This window comes from Triticum aestivum, chromosome 2B (genome assembly GCF_018294505.1).
Source record: "Triticum aestivum cultivar Chinese Spring chromosome 2B, IWGSC CS RefSeq v2.1, whole genome shotgun sequence".
Taxonomy (NCBI): Eukaryota; Viridiplantae; Streptophyta; class Magnoliopsida; order Poales; family Poaceae; genus Triticum; species Triticum aestivum.
The window spans coordinates 680,775,538-680,796,680 of record NC_057798.1 but is presented as its reverse complement, the minus strand read 5'-3'; the positions used below and the strand labels follow the sequence as shown (position 1 = coordinate 680,796,680).

The 21,143-nt window shown below is 46.2% G+C and overlaps 1 protein-coding gene across 1 annotated transcript; it reads left to right on the top strand.

Moving 5' to 3' along the window:
* Positions 1 to 897: 897 nt before the first annotated feature.
* On the top strand, positions 898 to 1,838 carry LOC123042056 (FCS-Like Zinc finger 2). Its single transcript, XM_044464584.1, has one exon. The coding sequence runs from the start codon at positions 1,037 to 1,039 to the stop codon at positions 1,325 to 1,327; it is 291 nt and encodes a 96-aa protein (XP_044320519.1). The 5' UTR covers positions 898 to 1,036; the 3' UTR covers positions 1,328 to 1,838.
* The last annotated feature ends 19,305 nt before the right edge of the window (positions 1,839 to 21,143 follow it).

The following is a 21,143-nucleotide window of genomic DNA, read 5'->3' as shown; positions in this document are numbered from 1 at the left end:
TCCCCGAGCTAGCTAAACAAACCTGGCGGGCAACCTCTCCGCTTAATAAACAGCTCAATGATCTCGCATTTTTCTCTAGCAGCATCCTGAGCTTGAAGTTTTCAAGGCTGCAAATGGTCAGTATAGCTGGTGCACGCGTTTGAGTGCGCAGACAAGATGTGCAAGTGCGCGCGCGAGTCCACTGTTCACGAGTTGCTGCCGTGGCGAGCATGCACGGTCGCACGGGTGCACCACAACTTAAGGAGGGGACCTCCAGATTTTTAATTTCTGTTGTGTGTTTTCTTTTCTTCATCTTGTGTGTGATAAAAATATCGCGTACAGTACACTGCACGACAGGCATTTGTGTCTATTATTGGCGTGGGCTAACCATGTGGGGCACCTGTCTCGTATGTTGGCAAAAAGCCTGGCGCGCTAATTATCGGCACTAAACCTATCACTAGTTTAAGCGAAGCTGCCTATTATACCGATACAAGTACGATCAGAATAAATTGGTGCCCAAGTCTACAACTAGAGGAGGAACGACGAATTCTTCTCCAATGATTTGCTACCAGTCTGGTATAGTTGCTAATTGTATTTTCGAGAGTTTTCAAAGTACGGCTACATTTCCAGTCTTCAGGAAATATCACAACCTTTTTTTTAACTTGAAAATATCACAACTTGCATCAACAGGGACGTTCAAGAGCGGTGTCTCCTTTTTCATCATTGGGGACCGGTCGACCTCTTCACAGACATAGCACGATCGCCGTCGTTTTCCTCTCGGTGGATCCGAGCGCATGCATGCCCGGCCGTCCGGCGCGCGGTATTGCCATGCCCGACCCGTGGGCGCACCGGACCACAGTATTCCGACGGCCTTGCCGTGTCCGTCTCCACTCACCATATATACCTGAGCCTTCCACTCCTTTCCTCACCCAACTCGCTCGCTATCCTTTTCCTCCCTCTTCTCGCAACACCAAAAGCAGCAACCAAGCGCACCACCAAGCTCAGCTCTGCTCAGCATTTTGCTGCAAAGACACCTACACACACATACCAATATACCATGGCGCCATCGGTGGCTTGCTCCTTCTTCTTCGACAACGAGCAGATCGGCGAGCCCGGCATGCCGGCGATGGACGCGTGCGCGCTCTGCGCCAAGCCGCTGGCGCGCGACATCGACATCTTCATGTACAGAGGGGACACGCCCTACTGCAGCGAGGAGTGCCGACACGAGCAGATGCACCTCGACGCCGTCTGCGTCAAGCAGGCCGCGCGGAGGCAGCAGCGGTTCTCGGCGGGGACGGAGGTCCACCGTGGACAGCGGCAGTCCAGCAAGGTGTCCGTCGCTAGCTAACTGGCCGGTGCTCTAACGGCAGTCCAGCAAGATGAATTCTGAAGAATACAGCATCTCAATTCTGAAGAACCATCGACGTCTCCTTCTCTCTGGCCGGTGCTCTAGCCGGGACCGGTGGAGGCACCAGATGCAGCTTGGCGTCGCCAGCGGAAGGCAAGGCAGGGCAGCAGCATCAGGCGGCACGAAGCATAGCTGCCTGTAGCTTCCCACATGTCCATGTCAAGCTAATTAGGTTGCCCGTGTCGGAGGAAATTGTACCTGATTCTTGGTCGGTCTATGCTGTGCTTTGCCGATGAATTGATTCGATTCGAAACGAAATAGAAAAGGCCATGGATCAACACATGATTCACATTTAAATTCTATTTGGGTCGCTCTTGTGCGCCCTCTCTTGTTTTGTTTTTCTTAATGATTGAATGCTGTTTGGTTTTGGGTAGCACATGCTAGGGACACTGTGCACTATCACTGTATAAAACAACATGGCAAATGACCTACAAATTATCTTGCCTCTAAATTCTGTTATGCTTTTCGGATTTATAGCGTCTCTAATGTTTCTAGTGATATTCCAATATGGTTTTGGCCGGGATTTTATCCATATAAATTTATGATTTTCTTAGGGTCCCGATAACTGCCATACATGTGTGTGTTAAGGGATCTGCCCACACGTTCTGTGTGGTGTCTAAGAGGACCAGCCCACACGCTTGTGTGGGCAAAACAACTAGCGTCCACACATCTTTTTTTGGGTCTCGATAACTGCCACACGTGTGGGCGTTAAGGGATCTGCCCACACGTTCTGTGTGGTGCCTAAGAGGACCAGTCCACATGCTTGTGTGTGGGCAAAACAACTAGCGCCCACACGTCTTTTCCCCCCCTCCCGGTCTCTCTTATACGCGTGCGTATGGGCGAAATAGATAACGCCCACACGCCCGGTACGTCAGGCCTCGTACCTCATGGTTCCGCACGCCCCATGTGACACTTTACCGCGCGCACGCAGTTGCCATGGGCCGGACCCTCGTCTATGTTCGTTTAAGTGCAGTTGCCATGTCGCTAAACTATCGTTGCCATGTCGGACAACTACAGTTGCCATGTCTGCTCAACTGCAGTTGCCATCTCAGGTCAGAGTTCCAGATTGCCATTTTTTGGACAACTACAGATGTTGCCATGTGTGGTCTGGTCTACTGCAATTGCCATGATTTCAAAACTTTAGGAGTTGCCACCTACTAACACTAGACAGTTGCCATCTCAGGTCAAAGTTCTAGATTGCCATTTTTTGGACAACTACAGCTGTTGCCATGTGTGGTCTGGTCTACTGCAGTTGCCATGATTTCAAAACTTTAGGAGTTGCCACCTACTAACACTAGGCAGTTGCCATGTAGCATTGGAAAAATGGCATGGCAAAAAAACATGTTCGGGTAAAAGAGAGAGTTGCCATGTGCTCACAAGCACGTTAGGGCAGTTGCCATGTAAAAAGAAAGAGTTGCCATCTGCTTACGTGCATGCTAGGGCAGTTTGCCATGTACCATGCAAAACATATGGCAACTGACATGTTCGGGTAAAAAAAGAGAGAGTTGCCATCTGCTTGCAATCACACTAAGGCAGTTGCCATGTACACTGCAAAACGCATGGCAACTGGCAGCTTGGGTGTGGGAGAGGAGACGGACGTGTGGGCGAGATGGCAAACGCCCACACACCAGCCCTTGTGCATGACTAAAAACTGGTGTGTGGGTGAACTGCTAAACGCCCACACACCGGTCCCTCCGTGTGATAAAACGGATGTGTGGGCGAACTATGTCACACACCACACACACGTCTTGTCCTACGTGGCATAGAAAATCAGTCAGATTGTGCCAAGATTCGTTCATATAGTACTGGACGGTGATGGATGCGTGTGGACGAGATGGTCAACGCCCACACGTGTGGGCGTTAACATTTTTTGGGTCCCGATAACTGCCACACGTGTGGGCGTTAAGGGATATGCCCACACGTTCTTTGTGGTGCCTAAGAGGACCAGCCCACATGCTTGTGTGTGGGCAAAACAACTAGCGCCCACACGTCTTTTTTTCCCTCCCGGTCTCTCTTATACGCGTGCGTGTGGGCGAAATAGATAACGCCCGGTACGTTAGGCCTCGTACCTCGTGGTTCCGCACGCCCCACACGACACTTTACCGCGCGCACGTAGTTGCCATGGGCCGAACCCTTGTCTATGTTCGTTAAAGTGCAGTTGCCATGTCGCTAAACTACCGTTGCCATGTCGGACAACTACAGTTGCCATGTCTGCTCAACTGCAGTTGCCATCTCAGGTCAAAGTTCCGGATTGCCATTTTTTGGACAACTACAGATGTTGCCATGTGTGGTCTGGTCTACTGCAATTGCCATGATTACAAAGCTTTAGGAGTTGCCACCTACTAACACTAGACAGTTGCCATCTCAGGTCAAAGTTCTAGATTGCCATTTTTTGGACAACTACAACTGTTGCCATGTGTGGTCTGGTCTACTGCAGTTGCCATGATTTCAAAACTTTAGGAGTTGCCACCTACTAACACTAGGCAGTTGCCATGTAGCATTGGTAAAATGGCATGGCAAAAAAACATGTTCGGGTAAAAGAGAGAGTTGCCATGTGCTCACAAGCATGTTAGGGCAGTTGCCATGTAAAAAGAAAGAGTTGCCATCCGCTTACGTGCACGCTAGGGCACTTTGCCATGTACCATGCAAAACATATGACAACTGACATGTTCGGGTAAAAAAAGAGAGAGTTGCCATGTACACTGCAAAACGCATGGCAACTGGCAGCTTGGGTGTGGAGAGGAGACAGACGTGTGGGCGAGATGGCAAACACCCACACACCAGCACTTGTGCGTGACTAAAAACTAGTGTGTGGGTGAACTGCTAAACGCCCACACACCGATCCCTTCGTGTGGTAAAACGGATGTGTGGGCGAACTATGTCACACACCACACACACGCCTTGTCCTACGTGGCACAGAAAATCAGTCAGATTGTGCCAAGATTCGTGCATATAGTACTGGACGGTGATGGATGCGTGTGGACGAGATGGTCAACGCCCACACGTGTGGGCGTTAGACATTTTCCTTGGGTCCCGATAACTGCCACACGTGTGGGCGTTAAGGAATCTGCCCACACGTTCTGTGTGGTGACTAAGAGGACCAGCCCACACGCTTGTATGTGGGCAAAACAACTAGCGCCCACACGTCTTTTTTTCCTCCCGGTCTCTCTTATACGCGTGCGTGTGGGCGAAATAGATAACGCCCACACGCCCGGTACGTCAGGCCTCGTACCTCGTGGTTCCGCACGCCCCGCGTGACACTTTACTGCGCGCACGAAGTTGCCATGGGCCGGACCCTCGTCTATGTTCGTTTAAGTGCAATTGCCATGTCGCTAAACTACCATTGCCATGTCGGACAACTATAGTTGCCATGTCTGCTCAACTGCAGTTGCCATCTCAGGTCAAACTTCCAGATTGCCATTTTTTGGACAACTAGAGTTGTTGCCATGTGTGGTTTGGTCTACTGCATTTGCCATGATTTCAAAACTTTAGGAGTTGCCACCTACTAACACTAGGCATTTGCCATGTAGCACTGGAAAAATGGCATGGCAAAAAAACATGTTCGGGTAAAAGAGAGAGTTGCCATGTGCTCACAAGCACGTTAGGGCAGTTGTCATGTAAAAAAAAGAGTTCCCATCTGCTTACGTGCTCGCTAGGGCAGTTTGCCATATACCATGCAAAACATATGGCAACTGACATGTTCGGGTAAAAAAAGAGAGAGTTGCCATCTGCTTGCAATCACACAAAGGCAGTTTCCATGTACACTGCAAAACGTATGGCAACTAGCAGCTTGGGTGTGGGAGAGGAGACAGACGTGTGGGCGAGATGGCAAACGCCCACACACCAGCCCTTGTGCATGACTAAAAACTGGTGTGTGGGTGAACTGCTAAACGCCCACACACAGGTCCCTCCGTGTGATAAAACGGATGTGTGGGCGAACTATGTCACACACCACACACACGTCTTGTCCTACGTGGCACAGAAAATCAGTCAGATTGTGCCAAGATTCGTTCATATAGTACTGGATGGTGATGGATGCGTGCGGACGAGATGGTCAACGCCCACACGTGTGGGCGTTAACATTTTTTGGGTCCCGATAACTGCCACACGTGTGGGCGTTAAGAGATATGCCCACACGTTCTTTGTGGTGCCTAAGAGGACCAGCCCACATGCTTGTGTGTGGGCAAAACAACTAGCGCCCACACGTCTTTTTTTCCCTCCCGGTCTCTTTTATACGCGTGCGTGTGGGCGAAATAGATAACACCCACACGCCCGGTACGTTAGGCCTCGTACCTCGTGGTTCCGCACGCCCCACACGACACTTTACCGCGCGCACGTAGTTGCCATGGGCCGGACCCTTGTCTATGTTCGTTAAAGTGCAGTTGCCATGTCGCTAAACTACCGTTGCCATGTCGGACAACTACAGTTGCCATGTCTGCTCAACTGCAGTTGCCATCTCAGGTCAGAGTTCCAGATTGCCATTTTTTGGACAACTACAGATGTTGCCATGTGTGGTCTGGTCTACTGAAATTGCCATGATTACAAAGCTTTAGGAGTTGCCACCTACTAACACTAGACAGTTGCCATCTCAGGTCAAAGTTCTAGATTGCCATTTTTTGGACAACTACAACTGTTGCCATGTGTGGTCTGGTCTACTGCAGTTGCCATGATTTCAAAACTTTAGGAGTTGCCACCTACTAACACTAGGCAGTTGCCATGTAGCATTGGAAAAATGGCATGGCAAAAAAACATGTTCGGGTAAAAGAGAGAGTTGCCATGTGTTCACAAGCACGTTAGGGCAGTTGCCATGTAAAAAGAAAGAGTTGTCATCCGCTTACGTGCACGCTAGGGCACTTTGCCATGTACCATGCAAAACATATGACAACTGACATGTTCGGGTAAAAAAAGGGAGAGTTGCCATGTACACTGCAAAACGCATGGCAACTGGCAGCTTGGGTGTGGAGAGGAGACAGACGTGTGGGCGAGATGGCAAACACCCACACACCAGCACTTGTGCGTGACTAAAAACTAGTGTGTGGGTGAACTGCTAAACGCCCACACACCGATCCCTTCGTGTGGTAAAACGGATGTGTGGGCGAACTATGTCACACACCACACACACGCCTTGTCCTACGTGGCACAGAAAATCAGTCAGATTGTGCCAAGATTCGTGCATATAGTACTGGACGGTGATGGATGCGTGTGGACGAGATGGTCAACGCCCACACGTGTGGGCGTTAGACATTTTCCTTGGGTCCCGATAACTGCCACACGTGTGGGCGTTAAGGAATCTGCCCACACGTTCTGTGTGGTGACTAAGAGGACCAGCCCACACGCTTGTATGTGGGCAAAACAACTAGCGCCCACACGTCTTTTTTTCCTCCCGGTCTCTCTTATACGCGTGCGTGTGGGCGAAATAGATAACGCCCACACGCCCGGTACGTCAGGCCTCGTACCTCGTGGTTCCGCACGCCCCGCGTGACACTTTACTGCGCGCACGAAGTTGCCATGGGCCGGACCCTCGTCTATGTTCGTTTAAGTGCAGTTGCCATGTCGCTAAACTACCATTGCCATGTCGGACAACTATAGTTGCCATGTCTGCTCAACTGCAGTTGCCATCTCAGGTCAAACTTCCAGATTGCCATTTTTTTGGACAACTAGAGTTGTTGCCATGTGTGGTTTGGTCTACTGCATTTGCCATGATTTCAAAACTTTAGGAGTTGCCACCTACTAACACTAGGCATTTGCCATGTAGCACTGGAAAAATGGCATGGCAAAAAAACATGTTCGGGTAAAGAGAGAGTTGCCATGTGCTCACAAGCACGTTAGGGCAGTTGTCATGTAAAAAAAAGAGTTCCCATCTGCTTACGTGCTCGCTAGGGCAGTTTGCCATATACCATGCAAAACATATGGCAACTGACATGTTCGGGTAAAAAAAGAGAGAGTTGCCATCTGCTTGCAATCACACAAAGGCAGTTTCCATGTACACTGCAAAACGTATGGCAACTAGCAGCTTGGGTGTGGGAGAGGAGACAGACGTGTGGGCGAGATGGCAAACGCCCACACACCAGCCCTTGTGCATGACTAAAAACTGGTGTGTGGGTGAACTGCTAAACGCCCACACACAGGTCCCTCCGTGTGATAAAACGGATGTGTGGGCGAACTATGTCACACACCACACACACGTCTTGTCCTACGTGGCACAGAAAATCAGTCAGATTGTGCCAAGATTCGTTCATATAGTACTGGATGGTGATGGATGCGTGCGGACGAGATGGTCAACGCCCACACGTGTGGGCGTTAACATTTTTTGGGTCCCGATAACTGCCACACGTGTGGGCGTTAAGAGATATGCCCACACGTTCTTTGTGGTGCCTAAGAGGACCAGCCCACATGCTTGTGTGTGGGCAAAACAACTAGCGCCCACACGTCTTTTTTCCCTCCCGGTCTCTTTATACGCGTGCGTGTGGGCGAAATAGATAACACCCACACGCCCGGTACGTTAGGCCTCGTACCTCGTGGTTCCGCACGCCCCACACGACACTTTACCGCGCGCACGTAGTTGCCATGGGCCGGACCCTTGTCTATGTTCGTTAAAGTGCAGTTGCCATGTCGCTAAACTACCGTTGCCATGTCGGACAACTACAGTTGCCATGTCTGCTCAACTGCAGTTGCCATCTCAGGTCAGAGTTCCAGATTGCCATTTTTTGGACAACTACAGATGTTGCCATGTGTGGTCTGGTCTACTGAAATTGCCATGATTACAAAGCTTTAGGAGTTGCCACCTACTAACACTAGACAGTTGCCATCTCAGGTCAAAGTTCTAGATTGCCATTTTTTGGACAACTACAACTGTTGCCATGTGTGGTCTGGTCTACTGCAGTTGCCATGATTTCAAAACTTTAGGAGTTGCCACCTACTAACACTAGGCAGTTGCCATGTAGCATTGGAAAAATGGCATGGCAAAAAAACATGTTCGGGTAAAAGAGAGAGTTGCCATGTGTTCACAAGCACGTTAGGGCAGTTGCCATGTAAAAAGAAAGAGTTGTCATCCGCTTACGTGCACGCTAGGGCACTTTGCCATGTACCATGCAAAACATATGACAACTGACATGTTCGGGTAAAAAAAGGGAGAGTTGCCATGTACACTGCAAAACGCATGGCAACTGGCAGCTTGGGTGTGGAGAGGAGACAGACGTGTGGGCGAGATGGCAAACACCCACACACCAGCCCTTGTGCGTGACTAAAAACTAGTGTGTGGGTGAACTGCTAAACGCCCACACACCGATCCCTTCGTGTGGTAAAACGGATGTGTGGGCGAACTATGTCACACACCACACACACGCCTTGTCCTACGTGGCACAGAAAATCAGTCAGATTGTGCCAAGATTCGTGCATATAGTACTGGACGGTGATGGATGCGTGTGGACGAGATGGTCAATGCCCACACGTGTGGGCGTTAGACATTTTCCTTGGGTCCCGATAACTGCCACACGTGTGGGCGTTAAGGGATCTGCCCACACGTTCTGTGTGGTGCCTAAGAGGACCAGCCCACACGCTTGTATGTGGGCAAAACAACTAGCGCCCACACGTCTTTTTTCCCTCCCGGTCTCTCTTATACGCGTGCGTGTGGGCGAAATAGATAACGCCCACACGCCCGGTACGTCAGGCCTCGTACCTCGTGGTTCCGCACGCCCCGCGTGACACTTTACTGCGCGCACGAAGTTGCCATGGGCCGGACCCTCGTCTATGTTCGTTTAAGTGCAGTTGCCATGTCGCTAAACTACCGTTGCCATGTCGGACAACTATAGTTGCCATGTCTGCTCAACTGCAGTTGCCATCTCAGGTCAAACTTCCGGATTGCCATTTTTTGGACAACAACAGTTGTCGCCATGTGTGGTCTGGTCTACTGCAGTTGCCATGATTTCAAAAACTTTAGGAGTTGCCACCTACTAACACTAGGCATTTGCCTTGTAGCACTGGAAAAATGGCATGGCAAAAAAACATGTTCGGGTAAAAGAGAGAGTTGCCATATGCTCACAAGCACGTTAGGGCAGTTGTCATGTAAAAAGAAAGAGTTCCCATCTGCTTACGTGCACGCTAGGGCAGTTTGCCATATACCATGCAAAACATATGGCAACTGACATGTTCGGGTAAAAAAAGAGAGAGTTGCCATCTGCTTGCAATCACACTAAGGCAGTTTCCATGTACACTGCAAAACGCATGGCAACTGGCAGCTTGGGTGTGGGAGAGGAGACGGACGTGTGGGCGAGATGGCAAACGCCCACACACCAGCCCTTGTGCGTGACTAAAAACTGGTGTGTGGGTGAACTGCTAAACACCCACACACCGGTCCCTCCGTGTGGTAAAACGGATGTGTGGGCGAACTATGTCACACACCACACACACGCCTTGTCCTACGTGGCACAGAAAATCAGTCAGATTGTGCCAAGATTCGTTCATATAATACTGGACGGTGATGGATGCGTGTGGACGAGATGGTCAACGCCCACACGTGTGGGCGTGAACATTTTTCTTTTCTTATTATCTGAATCTTTTTGGATTTTCTACCCCCTGTTCACAAATATAAATGTTCTATTTTTTTAATTGAATGCATATAGACATGTTTTAGTTTGTTCTTTTGCTCATCTCATTCTGTACATAGTCTATATATTAAAATATTCAAAACATCTTATATATGTGAATGGAGGAAATAATTGTGTGTAGTAAGTGAATTGGCCGGTTTGGTGCCTCTACCTTGAGCTTCCCACATGGGTGAACCTTCCAATTTTACTATATATCAAGGATATTTTCCCAAAATTTATACCATTGTGATTTTTCTTCTTTTGAAATATACAAGATTCACTATACAAAATAATGACAGGGAGTGTGAAAATTTCAGCAATGAATGCAATAAGTTAGAGATTCTTTTAAGCATCATAATTGACTTGAGCGTTCAAAATATTGAGATCAATCTGGGAATAATCAATCAAGTAAGAATGCAAAGCACATATCAAGATCACATAGCTAATGAATGAATGGCGTGCAAGATAGCTAAGTAGGTAACCAAAGCCTGTTCAGGTTCCTCATTCCAAGTCCTGCGGAAAATAAATGATAGCAACCGTTGCTTGATGCCGGGAAGAAAAGAACTCCATTGTGCAGCCTGTAAAAATAAACTCCACTATCAATTTCGTACTTCACAGGTTCAATATCAGACAATTTCCAATTAGTCTTGTTCAAGGATGACAGACTGCAGAATGAAGGTTTGCTACAACCTCCAAAGTCTACTTGGTTTATGGAAATGATGTGGGTAAAACCAGACTATTTCAGACAACAATTAGAGGAGATGAACAAAAGGATCTCAAGTAAAAATTTGAGAATTCGATAGTAAACCTGAGATTTATAATGATATTAGTATGTCTCACTAAACCATGTGGTATGTTGCACACATGCTCTAAAAGTGATCATATAACTGATAACATGTTAATAAAGGTATGTCAAAAAAGGCTAATAGGTAGCTACGGCGAACCGGTAGAAACACATATGAGAAAATGAATGTAGCCCATGTAGAGACTGCAGACCCATCAATCATGAAAAACTCAAACATTTACATGTACCTGGCAATGTGAATGAAGAAATAGTTCGTCATCTTCCGACAAAATGCACCAATTCTTCATACCTCAACAAGGCTGCCTGAATCTTAGATTTGTAGGACATGTATTGTTTGATATCTAAGAGAGATAATGCAAATCAGATCCTCATACAAGTAAGCACCAATACTATGCCAAATTTATAAAATCATTGCAGAAAGCATTCTCGTCTAGTATTGCCCCATCTTCTAGCCTAATAACATAAATACAGATGTGCTAATCCACCGAAATGTAGGAAGCATGGTTATAGAATATATTGAGTTTGACTTAAAAGTTGCATTCTTCCTAAATCAAGACCAATCAATAACTGTACCTCATAAGAAGGAACGTTATTTTCTCAATTGATGGTGCCCTGTGACTTGACAGCTGCTCCCCAAGCAACGCCCATGGACCTGGCTGCTGCTCCTGACGTGTGTGCAGGCTGCTACACTAACCGCCGGCCTGCATCGCTTCATGAACAGAGGATCAAAGAATCAATATACCAACATGGAAGAGACTCTCACACAAGAAGAAATAACTCACCCACGTACACTTGCTTCACACAATCGCTGCAAATCGAAGGAACACAAACAACAAAGCAAGATATGAGGAGAGGAAGAGAATGAGCAAAAGGGGATCTGGAGTTGTAGGAGAAACCAACCAGGGGGCTCATCAGCTAGACTCGGCTTCGAGTTCTTGCGGAGGGCCAACGTTCTGGCCGGCGCCCCATACGCCAGCCGAGCGAGCGCCGGTGACGAGGTCGTAGGAGTCGTGATTAGAACAGAGGAGATGAAAGCCGCACCCCCACCGTTCTGTCGGGAAACATAGCATGCAATTTTGAAAAAATTCCTACGCTCACGCAAGATCTATCTAGGAGATGCTAGCAACGAGAGCGGGAGAGTGTGTCCACGTACCCTCGTAGACCGAAAGCAGAAGCGTTAACTTAACGCGGTTGATATAGTCGAACGTCTTCTCGAATGAACCGATCAAGTACCGAACGCACGACACCTCCGAGTTCTGCACACGTTCAGCTCGATGACGTCTCTCGAACTCTTGATCCAGTAGAGGCATGAAGGAGTCGATGAGTTCCGTCAGCACGACGGCGTGGTGACGGTGTTGGTGATATGATCCGCGCAGGGCTTCGCCTAAGCACTACGACAATATGACCGGAGGAGTAAACGGTGGAGGGGGGCACCGCACACGGTTAAGAAACAACTGCTGTGCTTTGGGGTGCCCCCTTGCCCCGTATATAAAGAAGGAGAGGGGAAGCCGCCGGTCCTAGGGGCGCGCCAAGTGGGGGGAGTCCCACTAGGACTCCTAGTCCTAGTCGCCCCTTCCTTTCCAACGGAGGGGGAAAGAGGGAAGTGGAGGGAGATAGGGAGAAGGAAGGGGGGGCTCCCCTTTGTCCAATTCAGACTCCCTTGGGGGCGCGCGCACCACCTCTTGTGGCCTTCCTCCTCCTCTCCACTATGGCCCAATAAGGCCCATTACTTCCCCGGGGGGTTCCGGTAACCCCTCGGTACTCCAAAAAATACCCGAACCTCTCCAGAACCATTCCAGTGTCCGAATATAACCTTCCAATATATCAATCTTTACCTCTCGACCATTTCGAGACTCCTCGTCATGTCTGTAATCTAATCAGGACTCGAACAACCTTTGGTCACCAAAACACATAACTCATATAATACATATCGTCATCGAACGTTAAGCGTGCGGACCCTACGGGTTCGAGAACTATGTAGACATGACCAAGACACCTCTTCGGTCAATAACCAATAGCGGAACCTGGATGCTCATATTGGTTCCTACATATTCTATGAAGATCTTTATCGGTCAAACCGCAATGTCAACATATGTTATTCCCTTTGTCATCGGTATGTTACTTGCCCGAGATTCGATCGTTGGTATCTTCATACCTAGTTCAATCTCGTTACTAGCAAGTCTCTTTACTCATTCTATAGTGCACCATCCCGATACTAACTCATTAGTCAGGTTGCTTGCAAGGCTTCATATGATGTGCATTACCGAGAGGGCCCAGAGATACCTCTCCGATACTCGGAGTGACAAATCCTAATCTCGATCTATGCCAACCCAACAAACACCTTCGGAGATACCTGTAGAGCATCTTTATAATCACCCAGTTACTTGTGACGTTTGATAGCACACAAGGCATTCCTCCGGTGTTCGGGAGTTGCATAATCTCATAGTCGAAGGAATATATATTTGACACGAAGAAAGCAATAGCAATAAAACTGAACGATCATTATGCCAAGCTAACAGATGGGTTTTGTTCATCACATCATTCCACTAATGATGTGATCCCGTTTATCAAATGAAAACTCATGTCCATGGCTAGGAAACTTAACCATCTTTGATCAACGAGCTAGTCTAGTAGAGGCATACTAGGGACACAATGTTTTCTATATGTATTCACACATGTATCAAGTTTCCGGTTAATACAATTCTAGCATGAATAATAAATATTTGTCATGAATAAGGAAATATGAAATAACAACTTTATTATTGCCTCTAGGGCATATTTCGTTCACGTTCTTGCCCCGCTGCTCCTTGCGCCCCACACCAACCTCTTCTCCATCCTGCAATGTGTATGATGCCTAGAGTTCGGGCCTCGCTGCTCCCCCACCGTCAGCCTCCGGGCCCTCCCCTGCTCCTCCACCCCAGCAAGAACACACGGCCTCCCCAACCCTAGGTCGTGGGTGGAGAAAAGGTGTGGGATGAGCTGGTCCTCGGTGTCGAACAGAGACGAGGGAGGGGGAACAGTAGGCATTGGTGAGGCTCCCGTGGTGACGCGAGGAGAAGGAGCGGAGGAGGCAGGAGAGGCTGGGGGATCGAGGGTAAAGAGGCTAGGGTTTGTTTGGCAGCTCGTGTGGGAGTGGGACGAGTCGAGGGCAGGGATTGGCTACGAGGCGCATGGAGCGGATTAGCCAAAATCTTGTGCACGCGGTGATAAGACCCAGCCAACGAGCTTGCAACGCGAGCCCACTCGTCATTGGCTAGCGGAAAACGACCGTGAGGTGAAAATTGATTTAACTGCTCTGAAGATTCAACGGCTCAGGTGCGCTAGAAGGCAGATTGGACGGCCAACGAAGCCCCAATTGGGGGAGCTCCGTGGAGGCAAGTTATCTAGAAGCCTTATAGGTTTTAATATGTCAAACTTACCCAATTTGGGTGCAATAACTCATCACAATTTCAATTTTAAGAATGAGAACAATCTTGTCATTCCTAGACTACACGCCAAACATTTCCATGGTGATTTGTCTTTCTGGATGGGCCGACAAGGCCTAGAACTGCTTCACAACGGATCTTGCTTCTCCGACCTGTGTTGTCAGTCCCCCTTCCTCACCCATCAGTGTGAGTGCGTGGGTGGTTTTAGCTCACGTTTACTAAAATAAGCAAATTTTGTTAAGTTTTAATGTTTGATTTTTCTGTTATTTCCCTCATAAACTAGATCGACTCTCTTCCTCCAATGAAAATTACAAAAATGGTTGCTAGCCAACGAGGTTCCTAAAAATTAGATCTGAGCCCACGAAGTCTAACCCTGATCTACTTGCGGTTGAGTTAGTGCACTTTGAGGCATAACAATTGAAAGGAAATGACGAAGCTTGTCGTCTCCTATTCAACTAAAACATATATCAATATCACTCTAATATCAACTCAGTGGAAAATGAAGGCAACATTTGGGTTTAGACACCACCCACTAGAGCCAAGTTTCCATGCTCGAAAAATATTGAACATCCAACATGGCACACTTAGGTTGTCATGTCCAGATTTAATTACCACTGGCATACACTTGTGATGTGGGCATGAGATTGTCTAAGCTTTCCCAATTAGGGATTTTGGTGGTCCACTCTCTCGGACAATTCATATGTGAATTGTCGACATGTGTCGACGGATGCTCTTGTCTCCAAAGTTGACTCTCGGTGGTTGGACTATCTGCTTCGTGTTCGGACGATTTTAGTTTGCATTGTGTGCACTTATATTATCTTCATTGGTCAGCATTTATTTTTGTGAGTATGAACCGTAGGGAGAAAACCTCACAACCTTTCAACGTTATTTAATGTAGAGCATGGAATGATACATAGTATACAACTTCATATAAAAAATGGAAAAGAAGCAAGAACTACAGTGCAACTTACGCTTTAAGGTGGGAGGTGAGAAACCCATTTCAACAAATTATCCCTGAACCTAGACTTAAATCTATGCGCCAACAGGGTTGTGCCATGCACAAATCCCCTCTTCCACTTGTAGAAAGAGGGCCTCTCTTTTCTTAAGATTTTTGCATTCCTAGCGATCCAGATATTCAAGTAAGATAGGAAAACCACTTTAGCAAAGAAAAGTTTTTGAAGGACATGCAATATCTGCTGCCAGGTGCATATGCACTTTTGGATGACTAGTAAAATGCCAAACAATATCTGTTGTCATGAGTACTTTGGATGAGTACTCACGGTTGCTTTGCTATTTCTTTTTTTCCCTTTCCCGGTTATTGCGATCATATGATGGAGTCCAGGAGCCAGAGGATCCCGAGGATGTTTCTATGTGGAGTTCAACTTTGAGGTGTAGTAAGGAGGTCCCAGGCAGGGGGCCTTGCCTTTTTTATCGTTGCTACTTTTGTGCTAGCCTTCTTAAGGCAAACTTGTTTAACTTATGTCTGTACTCAGATATTGTTGCTTCCGCTGACTCGTTTGTACTCGAGCTGATGTATTCGAGCCCTCGAGGCCCTTGGCTTGTAATATAAAGCTTGTATTATTTTAGTTTGTGTCTAGAGTTGTGTTGTGATATCTTTTTGTGAGTCCCTGATCTTGATCGTACATATTTTTGTGTATGATTAGTGTATGATTGAATCGGGGGCATCACACTCCTAGATTGTTTAGGTGTCACTTGGGAGCCTCCAAGATCTTGTGGAGTTGAACCAAGGAGTTTGTAAGGGTAAGGAGATCACCTACTTCTTTAAGATCTACCCCGAGTGAGGCTAGTGCTTCGTGGACTTAAACCATGATGGAATAAACAAGATTGCTTCTTTGTGGACCCTACGTGGGTGGAGCCCTTCATGGACTCGCGCAGCTGTCACCCTCCGTGGGTTGAAGTCTCCATCAATGTGGATGTACGATAGCACCACCTATCGGAACCACGCCAAAAATCAGTGTGTCTTCATTGCATTTTATTTCTCTGATCCCTCATTTATGTTCATAGGCAAAGTCTTTACTTTCCGCTGCTCAACTCTTAGACTTTCATGTGTATATGGTGTTCGTGACTTGGTAGAATTGCTAAGACTTACCTATAACTAAAATTGGGAAAAAGTTAAGTTTTTATTTGGTCAAGTAGTCTAACCACCCCACATCTAGACATACTTTCGATCCTACATCAATAGGCCAGGCAAAAGGAGTGACCGCCCCGGGCCCCAAGAGAGATGGGCCCCGCTACAAATCAAACTAGTAACACTATACAATTATACATTACATCTGAAAGATTATTAAATGCATAAAAGAGAGTCTTAATTTGAAGGAGCACAAATACACAACACATACTAATAGTTTATACCATTCAGAGGCAAACCAATCTAACTGGCGAAGTTGAGTTTAAATATGTTAGTCTACCTTTATAATGAATGTCTTAGTATCATAATGAAAGTTATCGTTACAAGATTTGAATGTTTAAACCAATGCACAATTTTTCATCTGTGAACTAGTAGGAAATCTCATTTGCATCAAATCAAGCCAAGTGAATCTAGATGAGCATGTGACATAATCAAACCTTGTGCAAAAGTACAATCAACATGTTTGGTTTTTGGAAGATTCTATTAGTGAACACAACTTGTAACTTGTAAGTCACATTTGTTATACCCTAAAAGTTTCTATGAATATGGTTGCCTAGTATATACTAGAAATCACTATTAAAATATTTGTTCGTATGTATGATTTAGAAATATCTACCATTTTATTAAATACTCTCTCCGTCCTAAAATTCTTGTCTTAGATTTGTCTAGATACGGATTGTATCTAATACTAAAACGTGACTTGATACATCCATATCTAAACAAATTTAAGACAAAATTTTTGAGACGGAGGGAGTAATATTAAAAGATATATATGAACAAACACATAGTTATGCAAATATATGTATATACACTATAACTTTATGCAATAGTATAAAATTAATCTAAAGGATTTTTTAAAAAGAAATAATTTGGTAAGTCATACAATTTAAATTTTGTAGATCCAAAAATTTCATTGATATACATTACAATTGTGTAATAATGAATATATTATTTGGAAAATTCTTATGTGACTGAGTAATAGAAAATTTTGTTAATTAAAATTATAATATGATGCACTTTGTTCAAATAAGTATAGAAATTCAGTATAAAATATCACCATGTTATCTCTACTCCTATAAAAATCTCAGTTGGTGGTGATGGTGTGCCTGCCATCTATGACTTTGGACCGTCAGATTTTCATCTAACGCTTGCAAAGGCAAGGGATGACACTTTTGCAGAAACACGCCCGCCACTCCGACAATTTTTTTATAGAACTCCTTTGTCTTTCCCGTCCAACCCCATCCCATCCAAAATCAAGCCTGCACCTCCTCTAGAACCTTCCATGCCGCCGGCCCCTCCCACCGGCAACCTGTGCACCGATGTCCCCTCCATCTAGCCGCCACCCGCATCTTGGCGATGCCTACGCCCTCGTTCTTTTGCACCCCTGCCCCTAGCTTGCCCATCCAAAGCCTGTCAAGATCCCAGATCTGGTGGAAATCGGCTGAGTCCCAGGGTGAGCTCATACGGCAGCTGCCTCGAGCTCGTCTATAGGCCGCCAACGCCAATGCACGCGAGGTGATTGGCACCTAGCCTGGCGACCACGTATGGGCAATGGGATGCACAGCTCTGGATCCGATGGAGGTGGCCCTAATACCAGCAGCAGGTCATGCCCCTAGCTCTCTACAGGCCACCGCCCTAGTTAGGAGTCACTCATGTGGCCGGATTAACAATCTGGTCGCCAACTTCTTTGCAGGTATTGTCTTCATCCAGTTACATTAGTGTGTCCTTGTCGAGCTGAGATAAAGCAGTTCATTATTTCTCTCTGAAGATGTGTGTATTGAGAAACAACTACAGGGCAGTTTTGATCTCTGCAGTATGCGCATACAGGAGCATCAATTACCAAAACAATAGACGGTATGCAATTTGAAGTTTATTCTGCCTTAAAAGACAACATATTTCTGTTCCAAATACGCAGGTCAATATTCGTTTGTGCTTCTTCTATAGCGGACTTCTCAAGCCAATCCGATTGCATTTGTTTGTCTATGGAAGTGCCAATCAGTGCAAAAATGTTTAATAATTATACAATTCAAACTTTGGATTTGCACATGCTAAACTAGCAAGCTGGTAAGAAATATGATTTATTCAACTTATTGCGCCCAGAACTGTTGCTACATAAAGCTTAGTTCGATGGTCATGGGTTGTGGATTGTGGTTACTACTCAAGTCACTGGTCGTGGAGTGTGACAAATTATGATTTTTTTTCTAAGTGTTTATTCAAACTATTGATTGTTAAAGTCCAGACACAGGCAAGTATTCCGTAGCGTGATGTTACATTTGGTATGGTGGAAACTGAAAATCCAGGAGTATTTTAGATTTAGCATCTTCTAAATTCAATCTAGGCAATAAATGTAAATTCATTAGCCGTTCCAAAAATACAGCTACAAATACTCCCAGTTTATTCTCACCGGATGGAAGGATTTCATATTGTGGCAGGCTCTATGTCCCCTCACTATAGGATAGAGCAAGGGATGATAAAGCACAAGAAGTCCTCCTGCAAGGTGAATATGGAGAAGAAATCATTTGGCTTAGAAGGGGTTTTTAGTTGGAGACTGGTTGATCAATTTTTCGGTGCAATTTCTTTATTGTTCTGTAGCAATGTACTGGCTCTTTTGTTTTGAACTGTAATCTACTGGTTCTTAGCTACAATTTTAGTAAATAATTCCACTTGGTCTTTTGTGACCCCGTTGTGTAGCACAGACATCTTACTAGTTTAGTTCAGAAGCGATATGATATTGCCATGCATCGAGTGCATGTTGCACGGTAACATACAATTTGAGTAAAGTGTAACACTCACCGATGGTGGCTCTTTTGAAGGTCTCGTATCCGTCAACGTAGTTACGACTGCCGGAGATAATTAACCGCCGTACCCATGCCATCGCCGACCATCATCACGTGCCACTTGTCCATCTTCACCTCCACCGTCTCCCTGTACACACCTCTTTTCACGTAATGATATACCGGGTATGGCGGAGGAGGAGCCGAGATATCGGAGATGTCGGCGCCATAGCCGCACTATTTAGCTGGTGTGGTGGGTGGGTGGCCCAGTGTAGATTGGTGATGTGAGGGCAACCGATGGGTGATATATATGGGCTCGGTGTGTATATATGAACCGATGGGTGTTTACATATTATATACTTTGTCACAACAACACAACTATTTGATAACTACATGAAATTTATTTCCATGTGTTGTGCTTGAATTTGAGTATGCTCATGCTTCAAAGGAAAGCACTCTTACTCTATCCTTCTTGGTTCCATCTACAAAGATTACTGCCAGTTCACAACAACTGTATGTTGCCAAATTGAAATAGCCCGTCTGGTCCTTTTTACTCCGTAAATTAGATTTTAGTCAAGTCAAACTTTATAAAGAATTTATATTAAAAATATATCAACATCTACAATACAAAACAATATATACTATGAAACTACATTTCACAATGAATCTAACAATATTGATTTGGCATTGTGAATATTGATATTTTTTTTCTATAAGTTTGGTCGAAGTAGAGATATATTGACTTCGGATAAAAACTTATATACTCCTTCTGATCCTAAATATTTGTCTTTCTAGACATTTCAAATGAACTACCACGTACGGATGTATATAGACATATTTTAGAGTGTAGATTCATTCATTTTGCTCCGTATGTAGTCATTTACATTGCTAAGCAATCACCGGAGAGAATAAAACGAAGCAACATTTAGTGTTTGCGAAGTGAGTAGGCAAAACGCCAGACCGGAGAAAAATATCGCACATTGACACGACAGATTGGCTGAGCACACATCCTTAATGTGTCTGTTTCCCTTTTTCTGTGCGTCCCTGTCACGACTCATCGCTGAGTCAGACGCATGAGCAGATGATTCATCATGGCTTGGCGCGTTGGTCGGTGTCCAGTGTCGACATACAACCAATGATGTAGCCCGTGAGTATGCAGCAACAGGTATCGTGCACGGTCTCCTTTTTGTTCCTGCAAGTGGAAATCAGCGAACACACCCTGCAGCCAAAGTTTGTTGTGCTCGGCAGCACTCAGCAGTCGACCGCGAGTACTTCACCGGTGTTGCCGTTCGTGCTAGTATTACGCAGTCAGATACTTCCATTTTTCACTCTTCTCCCGAAGGAAGACAAAGATGCCGACCTTCTCCCGATATTGCATACTCCGATGATCACGTCCGAAGCTGCAAAAACAGATTGCAGGCAGATCTCGAGAAAAGTTGCTCCCAAGGACGAGGCCTGCCTGCCTCGCCGGCTAGAAAGACCGGTGGACTGCGACTCTGCCAGGTGAGCGCCAATGGAATCTTGGGTTGATTCTCACCGGCAACCGCAGCTGCAACTGGGAGTTGAACAAACCCGGTTAGCAACCTCTCAAGCTGAAACAACTCCTTCAGCATGAACTCAAGTTTTTAATACAGCAAATGGCAGCACGGATTGCTTGTAGCTGCAGCAAGCTAGTGCACGCGCGAGTCCACTGTCCACAAGTTGCTGCTGCGGCGTGCATGCACGGATGCACCACAGCTCAAGATTTCCCTCCCGTACGAGGGGACCTCGAATTATTTTCTGTTCGTTTCTTTCCTTCATCTCGTGTTTGTCCAAAATATCACATACTCTAGGACAGTGCATTGGTGTCTATTATTAGCCATGTGGGGCACCTGTCCCGTATGTTGGCAAAAAACCTGGCGCGCTAATTATTAGCGCTAGTTTAAGCAAATCTGCCTAATCTTGGCTCTGTTTGGTTCCACGAGTTAAGAGTTAGTTTGGGTTAGTTTAGACTCAACTAACCCAAAAATGTTCAAACA

What these genes read in the sequence shown, in the direction of transcription:
- LOC123042056 (XM_044464584.1), top strand. Translation starts at nt 1,037, where the DNA reads ATGGCGCCATCGGTGGCTTGCTCCTTCTTCTTCGACAACGAGCAGATC.